General features: G+C 50.9%; 9 protein-coding genes across 9 annotated transcripts; 4 read left to right on the forward strand and 5 right to left on the reverse strand.

Annotated features, from left to right (window-relative positions):
* Positions 1-648: 648 nt before the first annotated feature.
* On the reverse strand, positions 649-1,659 carry BDV14DRAFT_192481 (uncharacterized protein; the record flags this gene model as incomplete). Its single annotated transcript, XM_073771647.1, has 2 exons — positions 649-1,149; positions 1,210-1,659. The coding sequence occupies 2 exons, from the start codon at positions 1,657-1,659 to the stop codon at positions 649-651; spliced, it is 951 nt and encodes a 316-aa protein (XP_073624027.1).
* On the forward strand, positions 1,251-2,778 carry BDV14DRAFT_211280 (uncharacterized protein; the record flags this gene model as incomplete). Its single annotated transcript, XM_073776063.1, has 3 exons — positions 1,251-1,919; positions 1,967-2,215; positions 2,267-2,778. The coding sequence occupies exons 1-3, from the start codon at positions 1,889-1,891 to the stop codon at positions 2,776-2,778; spliced, it is 792 nt and encodes a 263-aa protein (XP_073624028.1). The 5' UTR covers positions 1,251-1,888.
* Positions 2,779-3,114: 336 nt separating this feature from the next.
* On the reverse strand, positions 3,115-4,220 carry BDV14DRAFT_192483 (isopenicillin N synthase family dioxygenase; the record flags this gene model as incomplete). The annotated part of the gene is made up of 3 exons (XM_073771648.1): positions 3,115-3,482; positions 3,541-3,838; positions 3,888-4,220. 3 exons carry the CDS (start codon positions 4,218-4,220, stop codon positions 3,115-3,117), a joined length of 999 nt encoding a protein of 332 aa, XP_073624029.1.
* A 675-nt stretch (positions 4,221-4,895) lies between these two features.
* Positions 4,896-5,225, forward strand: BDV14DRAFT_204066 (YciI family protein; the record flags this gene model as incomplete). Its single annotated transcript, XM_073774440.1, has 1 exon — positions 4,896-5,225. One exon carries the CDS (start codon positions 4,896-4,898, stop codon positions 5,223-5,225), a length of 330 nt encoding a protein of 109 aa, XP_073624030.1.
* Positions 5,226-5,922: 697 nt separating this feature from the next.
* BDV14DRAFT_129365 (major facilitator superfamily domain-containing protein) lies at positions 5,923-7,678 on the reverse strand. Its single transcript, XM_073766067.1, has one exon. The coding sequence runs from the start codon at positions 7,308-7,310 to the stop codon at positions 6,024-6,026; it is 1,287 nt and encodes a 428-aa protein (XP_073624031.1). The 5' UTR covers positions 7,311-7,678; the 3' UTR covers positions 5,923-6,023.
* A 1-nt stretch (position 7,679) lies between these two features.
* On the forward strand, positions 7,680-8,895 carry BDV14DRAFT_129362 (serine hydrolase FSH). The gene has a single exon (XM_073766066.1). The coding sequence runs from the start codon at positions 7,799-7,801 to the stop codon at positions 8,594-8,596; it is 798 nt and encodes a 265-aa protein (XP_073624032.1). The 5' UTR covers positions 7,680-7,798; the 3' UTR covers positions 8,597-8,895.
* Positions 8,868-10,690, forward strand: BDV14DRAFT_211282 (uncharacterized protein; the record flags this gene model as incomplete). The annotated part of the gene is made up of 3 exons (XM_073776064.1): positions 8,868-9,648; positions 9,709-10,556; positions 10,676-10,690. The coding sequence occupies exons 1-3, from the start codon at positions 9,138-9,140 to the stop codon at positions 10,688-10,690; spliced, it is 1,374 nt and encodes a 457-aa protein (XP_073624033.1). The 5' UTR covers positions 8,868-9,137.
* A 32-nt stretch (positions 10,691-10,722) lies between these two features.
* On the reverse strand, positions 10,723-11,564 carry BDV14DRAFT_181106 (uncharacterized protein). Its single transcript, XM_073770009.1, has 2 exons — positions 11,295-11,564; positions 10,723-11,221 (listed from the first exon to the last, which is right to left on the reverse strand). The coding sequence occupies exons 1-2, from the start codon at positions 11,387-11,389 to the stop codon at positions 10,897-10,899; spliced, it is 420 nt and encodes a 139-aa protein (XP_073624034.1). The 5' UTR covers positions 11,390-11,564; the 3' UTR covers positions 10,723-10,896.
* Positions 11,565-12,086: 522 nt separating this feature from the next.
* BDV14DRAFT_211284 (uncharacterized protein) lies at positions 12,087-14,210 on the reverse strand (the record flags this gene model as incomplete). Its single annotated transcript, XM_073776065.1, has 5 exons — positions 12,087-12,290; positions 12,341-12,832; positions 12,895-13,402; positions 13,465-13,933; positions 14,000-14,210. 5 exons carry the CDS (start codon positions 14,208-14,210, stop codon positions 12,087-12,089), a joined length of 1,884 nt encoding a protein of 627 aa, XP_073624035.1.
* Between the last annotated feature and the right edge of the window lie 369 nt (positions 14,211-14,579).

The following is a 14,579-nucleotide window of genomic DNA, read 5'->3' on the forward strand; positions in this document are numbered from 1 at the left end:
AAGATAGTCTTGTATATCATGGGGGCCATAACAATAACGATTGTCCGGCTTATGTGAGACTCCACAGGGTGCTTATTCTCACTATCCATCTTAGTTTCCCCGGGAATTGTCTCTTCGCACGTTAGAATGATCTCATATTTCTTTTTGCCGATTGTTGGGTGGCCTTGCTAGATGGAACTGCGTTGCGTCAACCTAAGCCGCAGAACCAGCCCGCCGGCTCCTTGGGTCTTGGAGGAACTGCTTACAGCTATCTAGTTGTACTAGCTTGGCAAAATTTGTGTAACGTCATAGCATTGCGTTGAAGACAGGATGGTTCATCTGACAGCTTTCTCTTCCCAGACGTGCGGTATGACTTGCCTGCTGCACAACATAACCTCTTTCCCTCTTATCCCAAGCACAGGACAAGAAACTCATTGTGTAGCGGAGATACAGATATTCTGCAACTCGTAATCACTCACCTTCAGAAATGGTCCTCATATGACAGATTAATAGCCCTTTTGAATGGTTTCCATCATCGCCGGTTCCAGGCATCCACGCTATATACATAAACGTCGGTGTACGAGAGGTGATAGTAAAGGTTTATTTCCTTTGTTTATCTGCATAATGTATTCATCAATCTAGGCTACATCGGTCTATCGGTTTAATCCTTTATTTTGGAGCAACAGAATCAACCCACTGTGCGACAGATGTTGGCTCCCTCCCCAGAACCCATCTCAGCACGTTCGGACTCCCCTTCAGCCCGCGGTGGTTATAGAACAAAATCAGATGCGACAAAGTATCACGCACAAGGTCGCCGCGAAGGTCTCCCTCGCTCGCAGCACCAAGTCCAATCTCGCCCTGTTCATCTCCTCCGTACAGAGACTTGGTCAATTTGTTCACTCCAGTCTCGAACGACGGTGTCTTTAGCTCAATCTTCTTTCCGATACGTTTCTCTATGATTTCGAGAATCTCCGTCTCAGAAACGGGCATTGTAGAGCTCAGTGGGTACTCGGCCAAGTAATGCTTTTCCCGTTCGTTTAGCACCTTTGCCGATGCCTCAGCCAGGTCTTCCAACGCGATGACGCTGTTCTTGTGCTCGGGCTTCCACCATTTCTCTAGAACTGGGTGCTCCTGTTCTGCGAGAGCAGCCACGGGATAGGCATTCATAAACTGGATAGCTTCTTCAGTAACTGAACGCTTGGGGAGACAGGTTCATTGGTGTTTACGTACATTGGTCGGCTTGAGAATTGTCCAGCAGTCCAAAGGGCTCAAGAAGATTCTCTCTTCGACGTAGCTTTTCAGGTCATGCTGCAGCAGGTTTCTATGCTGCGTACAGAGCACACTGGAGAACAGAAAATGCTTAAAAATATTACCCTCGCGTCTAGACTCGGCAACAGCAGCATCGACCAAGTTGAAGCCAATCTCCTTCTCATGGGAGTGCAAACTGGGGAGAACGGCGTTCACGGCGGTTGCGCCATGCAGGAGCTTGCGACAGTCGGAAAGAGATTGCAGATCTGTTCGTACAACCTCGGCGTCTGGGTAACGCTCTTTAAGCCTGTTTGCAGAGGCCTCAGAGTGTGCTGCCAGTCGCAAGGTGAATTTGCCCTTGTTGTAGAGGAGAGGGATGAGACGGGAGCACTGTTTGCCGCCGGGGCAGGTAATAACCAGGATTTCGCTCATGATGAGATGTAATGCAACTATGGAATTGGGTTTACAGCACACTATCTAAAGATTTCAAGAGGTAGATATACGTGATGGTGCTCTGGGGGACATTCCAGTAAAATTGGGGCCAATCGGAGTTTCCTTTTCAAATCGACTTTTGGCCCTACCATGGCGCAGCATAAGCATCTGTGGGCTCGATATTTAATGCTAACCCAGTTGAACACGTACGTAGAAACACATAATCAAGATGGAGGCGAAACAGATTGTTGTCATCACCGGTAGGTACCTGTCGTCCAAAAGAAGCAGTGCAAGCTGACCTGTCTAGGCGCAAACACGGGCATCGGCTTCGAGACTGTCAAATCGCTGCTGAGTTCAAAGCAGCAGTACCATATCTTTCTAGGCGGTCGTAATCTCGAGAAAGCGCAGCAGGCATCGAGAGATGTTTCTTCCGACGCAACCCAGAGCTCAGTGGAGCCGTTCCAGGTGGACGTCGAAAGCGATGAATCAATTGATGCCGCATTCAAATATATCGCAGCCAAGTATGACCGAGTCGATTGCCTCATAAATAATGCAGGTAGGCTTCGTCGAGCCCTTTCCTACCTACCATCCTGCTAACCCAGTACAGGCGCTAGCTTCGATGCCTACATTGGCAAGGATATGACAGCCCGCGACGCCTGGAGCAAATCCTGGGACGTCAATGTCACAGGCGCACATATCATGACCACCACGTTTCTGCCCTTGCTGCTCAAGTCTCAAGATCCTCGGTTGCTTTTCATCACTAGTGGACTGTCGTCGCTGCAAGCATCGTCTGATCCCAACAATCCGAAGAATGTCATCCCAGCAGCTGGACTCCCCAAACCACTACCGTTCGTCGGATATCGGTCCTCAAAGGCAGGCCTTAACATGTTAATGGTAGAGTGGGCAAAAGCCTTGAAGAATGATGGTGTAAAGGTGTGGGCGGTTGCTCCTGGTCTGTTGGCGACCTCGCTTGGTGGTAATACTGAGCTACTGAAGAAGCTTGGTGCACAAGATCCCAGTATCGGGGGCACTACGATTCGAAAGGTGATTGAAGGGGAGAGGAATGCTGATGTTGGGAATGTGGTACGGGAGTATCTGTCTCCTATCCAGCCTTGGTAGTTAGAATGAGCACGGTAATTCTATAGTGTAGTTATGTTGGACCATATTCAAACTATATAATTATCACGTCGACAAGTGCAGTAGACTATCTTTGCAGCTCTCGCGCTCCTCTCGGCCAGATAACACGTTCTGTGGCCTGGTCATCATCTTCGCAACACTACGCGATGTTCCATTAGAGATAGACTGGTCGTGTCAAAGGTACTCTAAGGATCTAAAGGATTACGTGAGATTGACTCTGCAAAGCGCTTTGAAAGTCTGGCAATTTCATTTCAGATCGTAGTTTAGAACTCCAATAACAGTATTCTCAATAAGCGCAGAAGCACATGTGTCGTTCACTCAAAGTCCCAATTTCTTCCCTGCCTCGCCGCCGATAGTCTCCATCAGCCGCTGGCGAATATGCTCACCAATAACAGTTACCTCCCCGGATCCATCTAGAGCATGGCACTTGAGGTCCAAATTTCCATTCATAAAGAACGGCGCGCTATACCGGGGTTTCGTGTTGTTGTTAACGACCCTGTGGCGCGCGCTCTTGTAGTACCCAGCGGTCCACTTCTGCATCATATCTCCCATGTTAATGACATAGGAGTGCGCTTTGACTGGCACCGGAACCCAGGTTTGAGTTGGGGGATAGAAGACCTCCAGCCCCTCCGTGCCCTCCTCTTGGAGAAGCACAGAGACGTTGCCAAAGTCAGTGTGAGCACCCACTAGATCTCTGATCAGTTTTCAAAGTATAGAATTCGCATGAGGAATATGGATAAATACCACCGAATTGATTCTCATTCACAACTGGCTGGGGAGCATAGTATAAAAGTCGCAGGGGCGCCGATGGGTTAACAGTCAGCTCATCAAATACGTCTGGCGGACAATTCCATTCTTTCGGAAGCCCAGCGGCCAACACCTTGACTATGGCCTTCACCATCTCAATCATCTTAGCATGGTATTTCATAATCGGGACGCTGAATTCCTCAACGGGGAGGGACTTGGGCCACTGGTTGGGTCCAGTGTGGAATGTGCCAGCCTCTGGCGCATCCGCAGGGGTCTCCCGACCAAGAATGTAGCCCTGCTTCCATTAGCATTCCTATTCCCTCTCCATTCTGAAGAGCACTCACCTCCTTTGTGTCCGGGAGGAGACCCTCTTGGTGGATCTGAAGAGCCGGGGGTTCATACCCACGGAACGACCGCCCCATGGCCTTTCCGATCCAAGTCTCCATCTTCTCCTCCATGGGAAGGTCAAAGTACCGCTTTGTACATTCCAAGATCTGTAGGCGGTCCTCCTCTGGGATTCCATGCCCGACCAGGTAAAAGAAACCAAATGTGGAGCATGCATCGCGCATGGCCTCTACCACCTTGTCCTTTGCATTTTGGGAGGCTTTATCGTCCAAGAACGGACTGATGTCCACTGTTGGGATGGAGGTTGGTTCTGTCTCGCCAAGGCTACCCATCGTGTACAGTGCAAGTTGGGTCTGTAGTTTTGTTTGGGTTTAGAGGGCAAGAGCAATGATTCTGCCAGTGGATACCATTCTACGTTACGTTTTTATCAGGGAAAGCCGTGATATGCCTTCATTATTAAGCGTCATCATCGGGATGCGGCGTCCATTGTGGCTACACAGAGGGGCTGTTCAAATGTATAACGATTATCCGCTGCTTATCCTACTTCTGATTTCCAGTGCTATGTAGCTGAAGACATGGCCAGGAATCAGCAAAGTTAGTCCGTATGCACTTTCAGCCCCTGGTAGTTGTGGATTAGTTATGGTCATTGTGATATAATACCATTCCTATACTCTACCTTATTATACTATCATTTTAGCAAGTTTAGTCGTGGATACGGGAAAATCCCCAGAGATAGCAGATCAAAAAGTAACTCCGAGAAGTGCCGTATCCTTGGCCCCCAAACGCAGCTCAGTGGCTCATCTGTCAGCACTCGAACACGAATCAGATAGCTGGGTTTTTCTGTGTGCAATGTAGTTGTTGCCAACCTAGTCGCGACGTCGCCGTCCAGTCCAAGATATCCAACATAAAGCAAAGCCGCTGTTGAACGACATCAGCCTACTACCAAGACCACTACAAACTTCCATTCCTCAACCTACGCGCATTACCACCCAAAGTTCAGTAACAAGATGTCCGAAATCTACGACTGGCTCGTCCAAATCCCCATCAGCCAAGATAACCTGGACGCATGGGCCAAAACCCGCGATGCGCATCTCGCTCATTTGAAGCCCTACGTCGTGGACCAGACCATTGTCTTTGCCGGTCCTACCCTCGCAGAACACCCCAAGTCTCCAAGCGACCCGTTACCGATTACAGGCAGCGTGATGATGTTCCGAGCCGGTTCAGAGAAGGAGGTGCGGGATATTGTGGGAAAGAATCCGTTTGTTGAGGCGGGAGTGTGGGATTTGGAGCGTGCTTCTGTTCAACCGTTCAAGTGTGGAGTGAGGACTGCTGCTTGAGAGGTTGATATGCTATAGATACAAATGCTGGTTGTTCTGCCAAGTTGTTCAATCTGTGCTATATGAACCGAGGAAGTACGGACAGGGGCCAATTGACAACACAACCAGAGCATAAAGTCCCGTGTCTGTCATATGTGAGCGCTGGCATATGAGGATAAAACATACGCCGGCAGTATCAAATGTACCTGGGTATCCTTTCAATCACGTGCCCTACTTCACTGTCCGCCTCTTGGTGGGCTGATTCTGCCTGAGGCATGAAGGCATACAAGTAACTTATTCCACAGCGCGTATGGTAAACAGAAGGGCGCTCGGGAGGCAACACGCACAAATTCAGTAAATAAGTGATGCAAGCTCTTCTTAAAGTATTAGGTGTGTATGTACTTGTAGTAAGGCTATAGTCACTCTTAGTTTGCTTTTGAAAGACAGCGAGGGCTACCGACTGTAGCAGAACCTAGCGAATGTATGTCTCCCCGTAGCACGCAAGATATATATCTCCATCACTAAACTCCAGTCAATGCTCTACGTGTCTAATCAGCAGCACCGCGACGAGAACTGAAATCTCTCATAGACATAAAACACTTTCTACTCTGCTCAAGTCTCCCGAATTTCTTCTGAAGGCACCAATTACACTTGTTTACTTATGCAATATACATCATGTGACTACTCTACAGCAGTGCTTAATGGTTCAATACTTGATCACGGGACTAAACATTACATAATATCTGTTTATCTGCTGACAACTTGACATTCTGACAGTCTGCATCTGCGTTCAACGTCTCTATACAAGCACAAAAGAAATCACGCCTTGACCATAAGCCCAGGACCATACTTGGCCATCCGAATCGCCGCATACATCACCCCAGACACGCAAGTCGGCACGCCTCCGAATGTCCACAACGCATGCCAGTCCAGCGAGGCACCGCTTCTCAGAATCGCACCACTACTGGGTCCACTGATTAGCACACCGAGAGCGATGATCGCATATCCCATTCCAATACGCGTTCCGAGTCGCGATTTGTCCGCCGTCAGCATCGCCAGACACACGGGTGGAAGACCGATGAGGGCACCGCTCATGAAACCAGATAGCAACGCCATGACAATGATTGCGCCCTTGGAGTGCACGGCCATCATACACAGCATCAGCAAACCGGAGCTCAATGCGGCTGGGACAAGCAGGTTGAACGGGCCAGTCTTGTCGGCCATCTTGTTGGGGATCGTTCGGCCAAAGACAGACGCCGCGTTGAAGATGGGGACGAGGTAGAACGCGAGCGATTCGTCCGTGATCCGGTTCGCTTCGGAATAGTACGATAGGTAGAACAGGATGACGAAGAGACCCATGTAGGTGATGAGCGAGGTGAACACAAAGGCCATGTAGCTGACATCCTTGAACGCGGTCATATCGATCATCGCGCGAACCCTAGGCGGCTTGACGCGAAGCTTCATCACAAATATCGGGACAAGCAACGTTCCTAGCGCGATGAAACCAATAACACGAACAGCCCAGGGGAACCCAATGTCTTGGATAAGGCGGTACAGGACAATAGGGTAGATCACACCACCCAGTGCGGAGCCAGATGCCGCGAGACCCATCGCTGCACCCAGCTTGGTACTGAAGTACTGCGGGATGATGGCAACGCAGGGCACAAACAAGCAGCCTGTTCCAATTCCCACCACAAAGCCCTGCGCGAGCACAACCTGCCAGAACTCCTTGCACAGACTAAGCATCATATGACCAAAGACAACCATGAAACTGCCGACAACAAGGAGGGTCCGAAGGTAGCCCTTGTCGTAGACAGGCCCGACGAAGAGGCCGACGAAGAGCAGTAAAAAGGCAGCGATCGAGCCCACCCAGGAGATATTGGAGGAACTGGCCGTAAAGAGTTCGCCGGATTCATAGTAGGTCTGATAAGCTCCGAAGGTGTTGAGGATGCCCCATGTGTTGAAGTAGAGCATAAAACTGCCGAGAACGTTCATCCATGCCAGTGTACCACCATTGGGAGGTGGAGGAGGGCCTCCTGGTGCAGCTGCTGGGGGCTGCGGCGGCGTCTCGGGGGTGGAGGGCTTCTCGTCGGTCGTTTGGCTCATCGTGGGTTCGTGACTATTCGAGATCCGATCAAGGGTAAGTGACGCTCTTGATGTTGGAAAGAGTACAAGAAACCATAGAATCCTGCAGCTTGAGACGATGGCAAAGTACTTGGCGTCAATGGCGTTGTCTCCTTTATACTTCGGACTCTCTTCGGAGACGTCATCGGAGATGTCGGGAAATAGACCAAAAGGGATGAAAGGCCGAGAGCCAGCAAAGTAACTCCGGAGCAGCAAATCAACTTGACGAAATCAGGGCTCGAAGGACGCCACCTGTCAAGTTGGCACTCGCAGATCGGTGGATAGGGCCGAGATAAGCTTGTGATTCTATGTGGCGAACCATATAAGACCCTTCTACACGAGGATGCTGCCTAACGGCCGCTCTCGCTGACGGTTCGGCCGTCTGCTTTGCCAACGAGCTGTTAGGGCAGACCCGAACTGGACAAACATCATCTTCACGATCAACTTGCTGTCGAAGCCATTACACCAGAATGGCAGCTGGTGTGAGCGATTCGGCGACTCTCCACCTCCCCCGGGTCCTCTGTCTGCACGGGGGTGGGACCAACGCGCGCATCTTCCGCATGCAATGTCGCGTTCTCGAGCGCCTGCTCTGCCCATATTTCCGTTTCGTTTACGCAGAGGCGCCCCTTGCAGCACTACCGGGTCCCGATGTGACCGCCGCATACAAAGACTACGGTCCGTTCAAGGCCTGGCTGCGGATACGAGACAGTGACCCAGCCCTCGATGCACACCAAGTCATCAGCGAAATCGAAGACTCGTTAGCATCCGCCCGAATTGAAGATGGCTCGAAGGGAGCGACGGGAGAGTGGGTTGGTCTACTCGGGTTCAGCCAGGGCGCGCACCTGGCCGCCAGTATCCTCGCCAACCAGCAGGAGCTGATACGGCGTGGTGAAAACCACGCAGCCAGGCCACTTTACCGGTTTGCGGTGCTCCTCGCTGGACGAGGACCGATGAGATGGCTTCAACCAGACCTGCCTATGCCACCTGGATTTGTTGACGCCTCCAAATGCACGACGCGAATTGAGAGAGAGCAGGAGCTGTTCGGAGACGCTTCGCCATATTTTCTTCAAATTCCGACAATACACGTGCACGGGCTGGCAGATCCAAACATAGAGCTCCACCGCAAATTGCTCCATCAGTATTGCGATCCTCGCTCGACGGTGCTAGTCGAATGGGGCGGAAACCACCGCGTCCCTATCAAGTCTAGAGACGTCACACCGGTGGTGCAGGAGATATTGGAATTGGCGCGACAGCAGGGGTTGATTTAGGTTATAGACATTATATAGACTGAAGAATCTACGGATAGTTAGGCATAAGGTTAGATGTGATTATTGCTGGCGTTGTTTTCCCCTCAAGGCGTTATTCGGTATGGATTAGAATGAATGCGCAGTTTCAATCTGAATTGGGAAAGCGAGCTTCGGAAGACCTCCGTTCTCTGAATCATCCTCTGTCGTGCAAGACAATTATCCAGCCCTGTAAAGCTGTCTCGGACTTTCCTTACAACAGTGACAAGAACGTGGAATAGTATTGGCGCTTACGGTGGAGCCAGAAAATGCTGCAGGGGGCGATTCGGGGAAACAAAATGCCAGGGAAGCCAATCAATGTATTACAATTTTCAACAAGCACAGCCAGAATCTTGGGCTGACGATGCACATGTGGTACATCTGGATAAGATACAGTATGAAGCATCGGTATATAGGCGAAGCAGCTACCCCATGGTCAGTTCGCTGTATAGGACAATCCTGCGACTCAATATACGACACTCATTTGATCGGCGACTCACTAAAATAGTCCACAGTTCTAGTCATAATGGGACAAGAAACGCCATCAATCGCCATTGTCGGCGGCGGTATTGTCGGCCTCATCCTCGCCGCAGGTCTGACCCGCCGAGGCATAGAAGTCCAACTCTTCGAACAAGCGCGAAACTTCCGCGAGATTGGCGCCGGCATTGGTTTCACGGCTCAAACGGTGCGATGCATGGAGAAGATAAACCCGTCAGTTGTTAAAGCTTTGCGCTCTGGTGGCTCCGTCAACGTCTCTCTAGACCAGAAGGATCCAAAGGCCTATTTGCGATGGATCGATGGGTACGGACAGCAAAGCCAAGACGACCCAATGTATCAGAAGCCGCTGTGTAAGCTGGATGCAGGTGTGAAGGGATGGGAGACGGTGCGTCGCGATCAGTTCTTGGATGATCTCGTCAAGGTGATTCCGGAGGGCGTTGTGCATTTACAGAAGAGACTGGATACCATTGAGGATGACGAGGGATCGGATAAAGTCTATCTGAACTTCACTGATGGAATGAGAGTCGAGGCAGACGCTGGTAGGTCTACCCTAGTTGCTCTAAACAATACTTTTGGCTAGGAACTCATCAAGACAACAGTCATCGCCGCCGACGGTATCAAGTCTCGAACGCGACAGCTGCTACTTGGCCCAGACAATCCGGCCTCTTACCCCCAATACACCCACAAAGTGGCCTACCGCGCCCTGATCCCAATGGACAAGGTCCAAGCTGCGATAGGAGAATACCGAACCCTCAGACAACACATGCACGTCGGCCCCAACGCTCATCTGATCCACTACCCCGTCAACACAAACACCGTCGGAGCAACAGTGGTAGCTTCAGACCCAGGCGACTGGCCGGTCGACAAGCCCACCACCGCACGCGCATCACGCGAGGCCGTTTACAAGGCCCTTGCAAACTGGTCTCTTCCCGTCCGCAACCTCGTTGACCTCTTCCCCGAGGAATTGGACCAATGGGCCCTTTTCGATCTGTGGGAGTATCCTGTCCCAAAGTATAACAAGGGCCGAGTCTGTCTAGTCGGCGACGCAGCACACGCATCTAGTCCGCATCATGGTGCCGGCGCCTCATTTGGCGTCGAAGACGCGTTGTGTCTGTCCACATTGTTTTCCGAACTGACCATGGAACTCCGGCAAAACACCCTCAACAAAGCCGAGGCCCTACGAGAAGCATTCGACGTCTACGACAAGGTGCGCCGGACAAGAACTCAGTGGCTGGTGAACAGCAGTCGGCGAGTCTGCGATCTATTCCAGCAGCCCGAGTGGGCCGATCCGGCGAAGCGAGTCAAGACAGAATCTTGCTTTGAAGAGGTCAAAGATCGGTCGTTTAAGATTTGGCATTTTGATAACTCGGCCATGGTGGATGAGACGATTCAGGAGTACAAGGCTAGACTGGAACCATTGATCAACCAGAAAAAGGGAGTCAACGGAGTCAATGGAACAAATGGCACTAATGGGGTGAAGACTGCAATGGCGACTAATGGTGCCGCTGGTGTTGTTGATCATATATAGAGCTATATTTGCAAATGAGCTAAATGCTTTGATTTCAGTCAACGAGTCACTAAGGCAATGATGTAAATGAGAGTCTATTTTGAGATACTAAGGATATGACTTTCATATTGACTTTAATCCTGAGTAGCCTCACATATTATAGATTACCCCAACATTTCATGAAACAGACAAATAAAAATACAGCCCAAAGCAGACACCAACTCCACCTTATATCGCCAGATCCACCAACCACCCAAGTACACCATATACACCAGAAATTCTAGTTTTTTTGCTTCCCCTCCTTCCACAAAGCCTTGACGTCCTTCTTCACAGATTTGAACGAGCTCTTGACTTCCGCCTTGAGCGCCTTTCGTTCAGCCTTTGACCACTGCCCGTTCTTCTTCGCTGCCCGAATATCACGCGCATGAGTGGTGAGGAGAGTGGAGGAATTCTCGATCGTGCATTTCGTGCACTTGTTCGAGTCTGCGAGGTCGTTGAGGGCGGTTGTCAGAGCGCGGATGATGCTCTGGGCGTAGGGCTGTTGGAGTTCGTGGTCGAGGTGGGGGGTTTGCGAGGGGCCATGGGCGGCGCAGGGGGCTTTGGTTCTGATCGGCAGAGTCCGTGTCAGCACATGTACTTAACGCGATACTTGGTATTAAAGACAGAGGTAAGACTTACGCTGGCTTCTCAGTTGTAGACCAGTTAGACGATTGGATGGAGACGACCGACTGGGCCTTTTCGTCCGAGGTGTAAGGGACAGTTGTTTGAGTCATTTTCGGTGTTTGTGACAGTCGATGTGCTAGTTTGAAAGTGAATAGTCTGTAGAGATAGTATGCGTTCTTGTAGATTGAGATTTGCTGAGAATCAAGATGCTCGAGATTGGATGGTTCTTGTAGGGCTTCTTGTTATATACCTCGGACTGACGGTGGCGGGAGTGCCAAAAGGGGTTAATATCCCGGCCCGAGTCGGACATAGCTTGTCTCCGGATCTCCGAGTCGGACTTACTATATCTGATCCGAGTCCGAAAAGTGGCAAGGGGAGATGCATCTGCAGGATTTAGTGATGACACGCTGGCTGAATTAGTCGTCGACTCACATTTCATTCCGAGATAGCGCCCCTCGGACCTGCTGTAGCTGAAGGATTCGGACATACAAAGCATTGCCACAGGGATATTGCAGTCATGCCTAGACGGCAGGCTGACGTATTTCTCGCAGGACTTTAGCCTGGGAGTGCTATTGGCTCATCGATGGCCGTTAATGTCCGGGAATATAGTGGGAATAGTCGGAGTAAATAGATAAAGTAACGTTTCTAGCTTGGCATATCTATCGTTCTCATTACGGATTCAACAATAGCCCCATGGGAGGATAAGTCTAGAGAATCACACCCAGCTATACCAAAGACGCCTATTCCTACATCTGTTGCTATGGCAAATTGCTAATATGATATGGAGTGGGCTGGCAAGTTCGCAAATCAAAAGCCCCGAGCTGTGCCAGCCGTGTCGGGATGCCGCTGTAGCTCAATCTCGAGCATTTGAGCCAGATTGTTAGCTGGCCCCAAGTGCCGCAGACAAGCACACATTGTCTTGAATTGTGATGCGTTGTTTGGACTGAGTGTCATCGGCGAGCGCATGAAATCGGCACAGATAAAGAGCGCAATTGGCGTGAAAGGGTGTACCTGGAGCGAAGGTGAGAGACGCCCCATAAACTACAGGAAGAGGATCTTACCCTGAAGCAGCCCAACTGCGGCAGGTGCTGCGCGAGACTATGAATTTTTTCTGCGGCTTTGAAAGCCTTCTTCTCATACCCACTGCAGGTCTCATGATATGGAATCGAGTCATCAGGCACCGATTTTAGCGCAGTGAAGAGCACTAGAACGGCAGCCTGCGCCAGCATCTCAATAAATATGTGCTCGGAAAGGCTTGATTCCGTGTCCAACGAGGTATCAGTCATCGTTGCTTGGATCCCTTGACAGAGGGTGGCCTCGAGCTTTCTGTGGCGCTCAAGGCACTCCTCGCAGGATGGATACATGATTCGTTCCACTTTGCACTGGTTGCGGTGTGAAAAGCACCGTGCCAAAATTGTGACGATAATTATGGATTTTGCGTAGGGTGATAATAATTGTTCGTTGATTCTAATCATAGCGGCAGCGAGGAACTCCGTCTTGACCGGTTGCTGACGTCGAAAGGCTGCTTCTGAAGCAGGCAAACGGGTGAGAATCTATGGATATCAGTATATGGCTAACATCGGAAGACATCCTTGAAAGATACTGAAAAACCTACCATGTGATCGTTCAATGTTATCGGCAGTCCATTGACGAGGTTGGCATACCGGTCGAGTGCGTAGACAGTCCAGAAGGTTCTTCGTCGTTCCTCTATCTCAACCCAAGACAGTGTGGAAGTTTTCCAAGATCTTGGGTTATCTATTTCGTCTAGTTTGACGAGATGGACAAGATGGAAACAGCGGCCAGCGCTGATCCACCCTTTTCGAGGATTTGTTTTAAGGATCTCATATATGGCTAAGAGAAGGCGCGCCTGCACCAGCTCAAAGGGAAGGGCCTCGTCCGGGACCTTCTGTTCCCATGCGTTCAATATACTTTGTGCGTGTCCACACAGTAGAGGTAGAATGCCCTTGAATTGGCTACACATTGACGCGGCCACCGTCCGCATGGCATGCTGCAGGCAAATAAACGGCTCACCCATGTCTGGCTCCCGAGCCGAGCGAGCGTAATAACGTTGTTGATGCACTATGGGCGCAAACATGTAAGCGCGTTCGAAGAAGACGTCGTCTCTGTGCCTAAGGATTAGCTGCATGATCGTCCAATGTGACGTGGGGAGTTTTAGGGCACGTACAAATCTGCACGTTCCAAGGCAGACATCTGCACTGGAGACGGGCCGGCCAGCAGTGGGGATCCCACGCCCGACGGGGGTTCCAACTCTAGTGGTTGCATACCGATGTCCATAGGGCCTGTGGGTGTGGAGTTCGGAATATCGCCCGGTAGAGACAGTGTAGATAAAAAGTATGCAGAGTCGGGCAGAGCCTCGATCTGCCTGCTCCACTCAGTATCTAGGTCCACGGCGGGCATTGGAGTTGGCCATGCAGGGAACTCAAAGGGCTGTGCTTCTATCAAGTTGTTGTTGTAGTCGACTGGTAAGCTGAGCGAACGGTCACGGCTGATTCCACCAAGAGCCCCTTCACCTAAGTCCAAATTCAAGCAGCTCTCTGCGGTAAGTGCCGGTTGAGCTGTTGTCGTTAGTTCGCCCTCTTGTTCTCTCCTCGCCTGGGCCTCTGCCTTATCGCTCAGCTGGCGCTCGAGTGTTGCTGGTTTGCGTACGTCGAATTAGTGAGAGGTTTCCTTTAATGCTCGATCGCCAGGTGGGTACAGACAGATGCGAGATTTGAGAATCTTAACATGCCCTTTCCTAGGGCCACGTGGTCGACGAGCTGTATTGACGATACAAGGAATGCCCAGGTTGCCACAGGTGGCACACTGGGGTTCTCCCATGTCACAGCGCAGTTTCCGAGCACGACACTCCTCACAGGCCAGGGCATTTTGCTGTCGACGACGCGAGCTTGGCGCGGGTGCAATATCAGTCATCTGAGCTACCGGCAGTAGTTAGAGAAAAGGGTTTCTACGTGTGAGTATAAATATGTGACGGAAGAAACTCTAGCTGAATAGTAGTCGCTCTTATTACCAGGGGTGGCTGTTGCCTAGACGTCCAAGCCGATAGGGTCTAGGCTTATATGACAGTTATTCAGGCGCGCGGACTCGTTATCACGGCCCGCGATCTACGTAAGAAGGCTTGCCCTGCTTGGGGTCCTTGGGGTTTATGGGAACTGCTCCACGTACACCCCCGGGGCCTCTCATTGGGGTAGGGCTAGCCATGGCTCCATTTTAGGGCCCCCAAATGGTGCTGGAGGGGTTGGCGCAACCTCCTACGTATCACATATTAGATGTTTTCGCTGA

The sequence above is a fragment of the Aspergillus stella-maris genome, assembly GCF_047715825.1.
Source record: "Aspergillus stella-maris strain CBS 113639 unplaced genomic scaffold BDV14scaffold_69, whole genome shotgun sequence".
Taxonomy (NCBI): domain Eukaryota; kingdom Fungi; phylum Ascomycota; class Eurotiomycetes; order Eurotiales; family Aspergillaceae; genus Aspergillus; species Aspergillus stella-maris.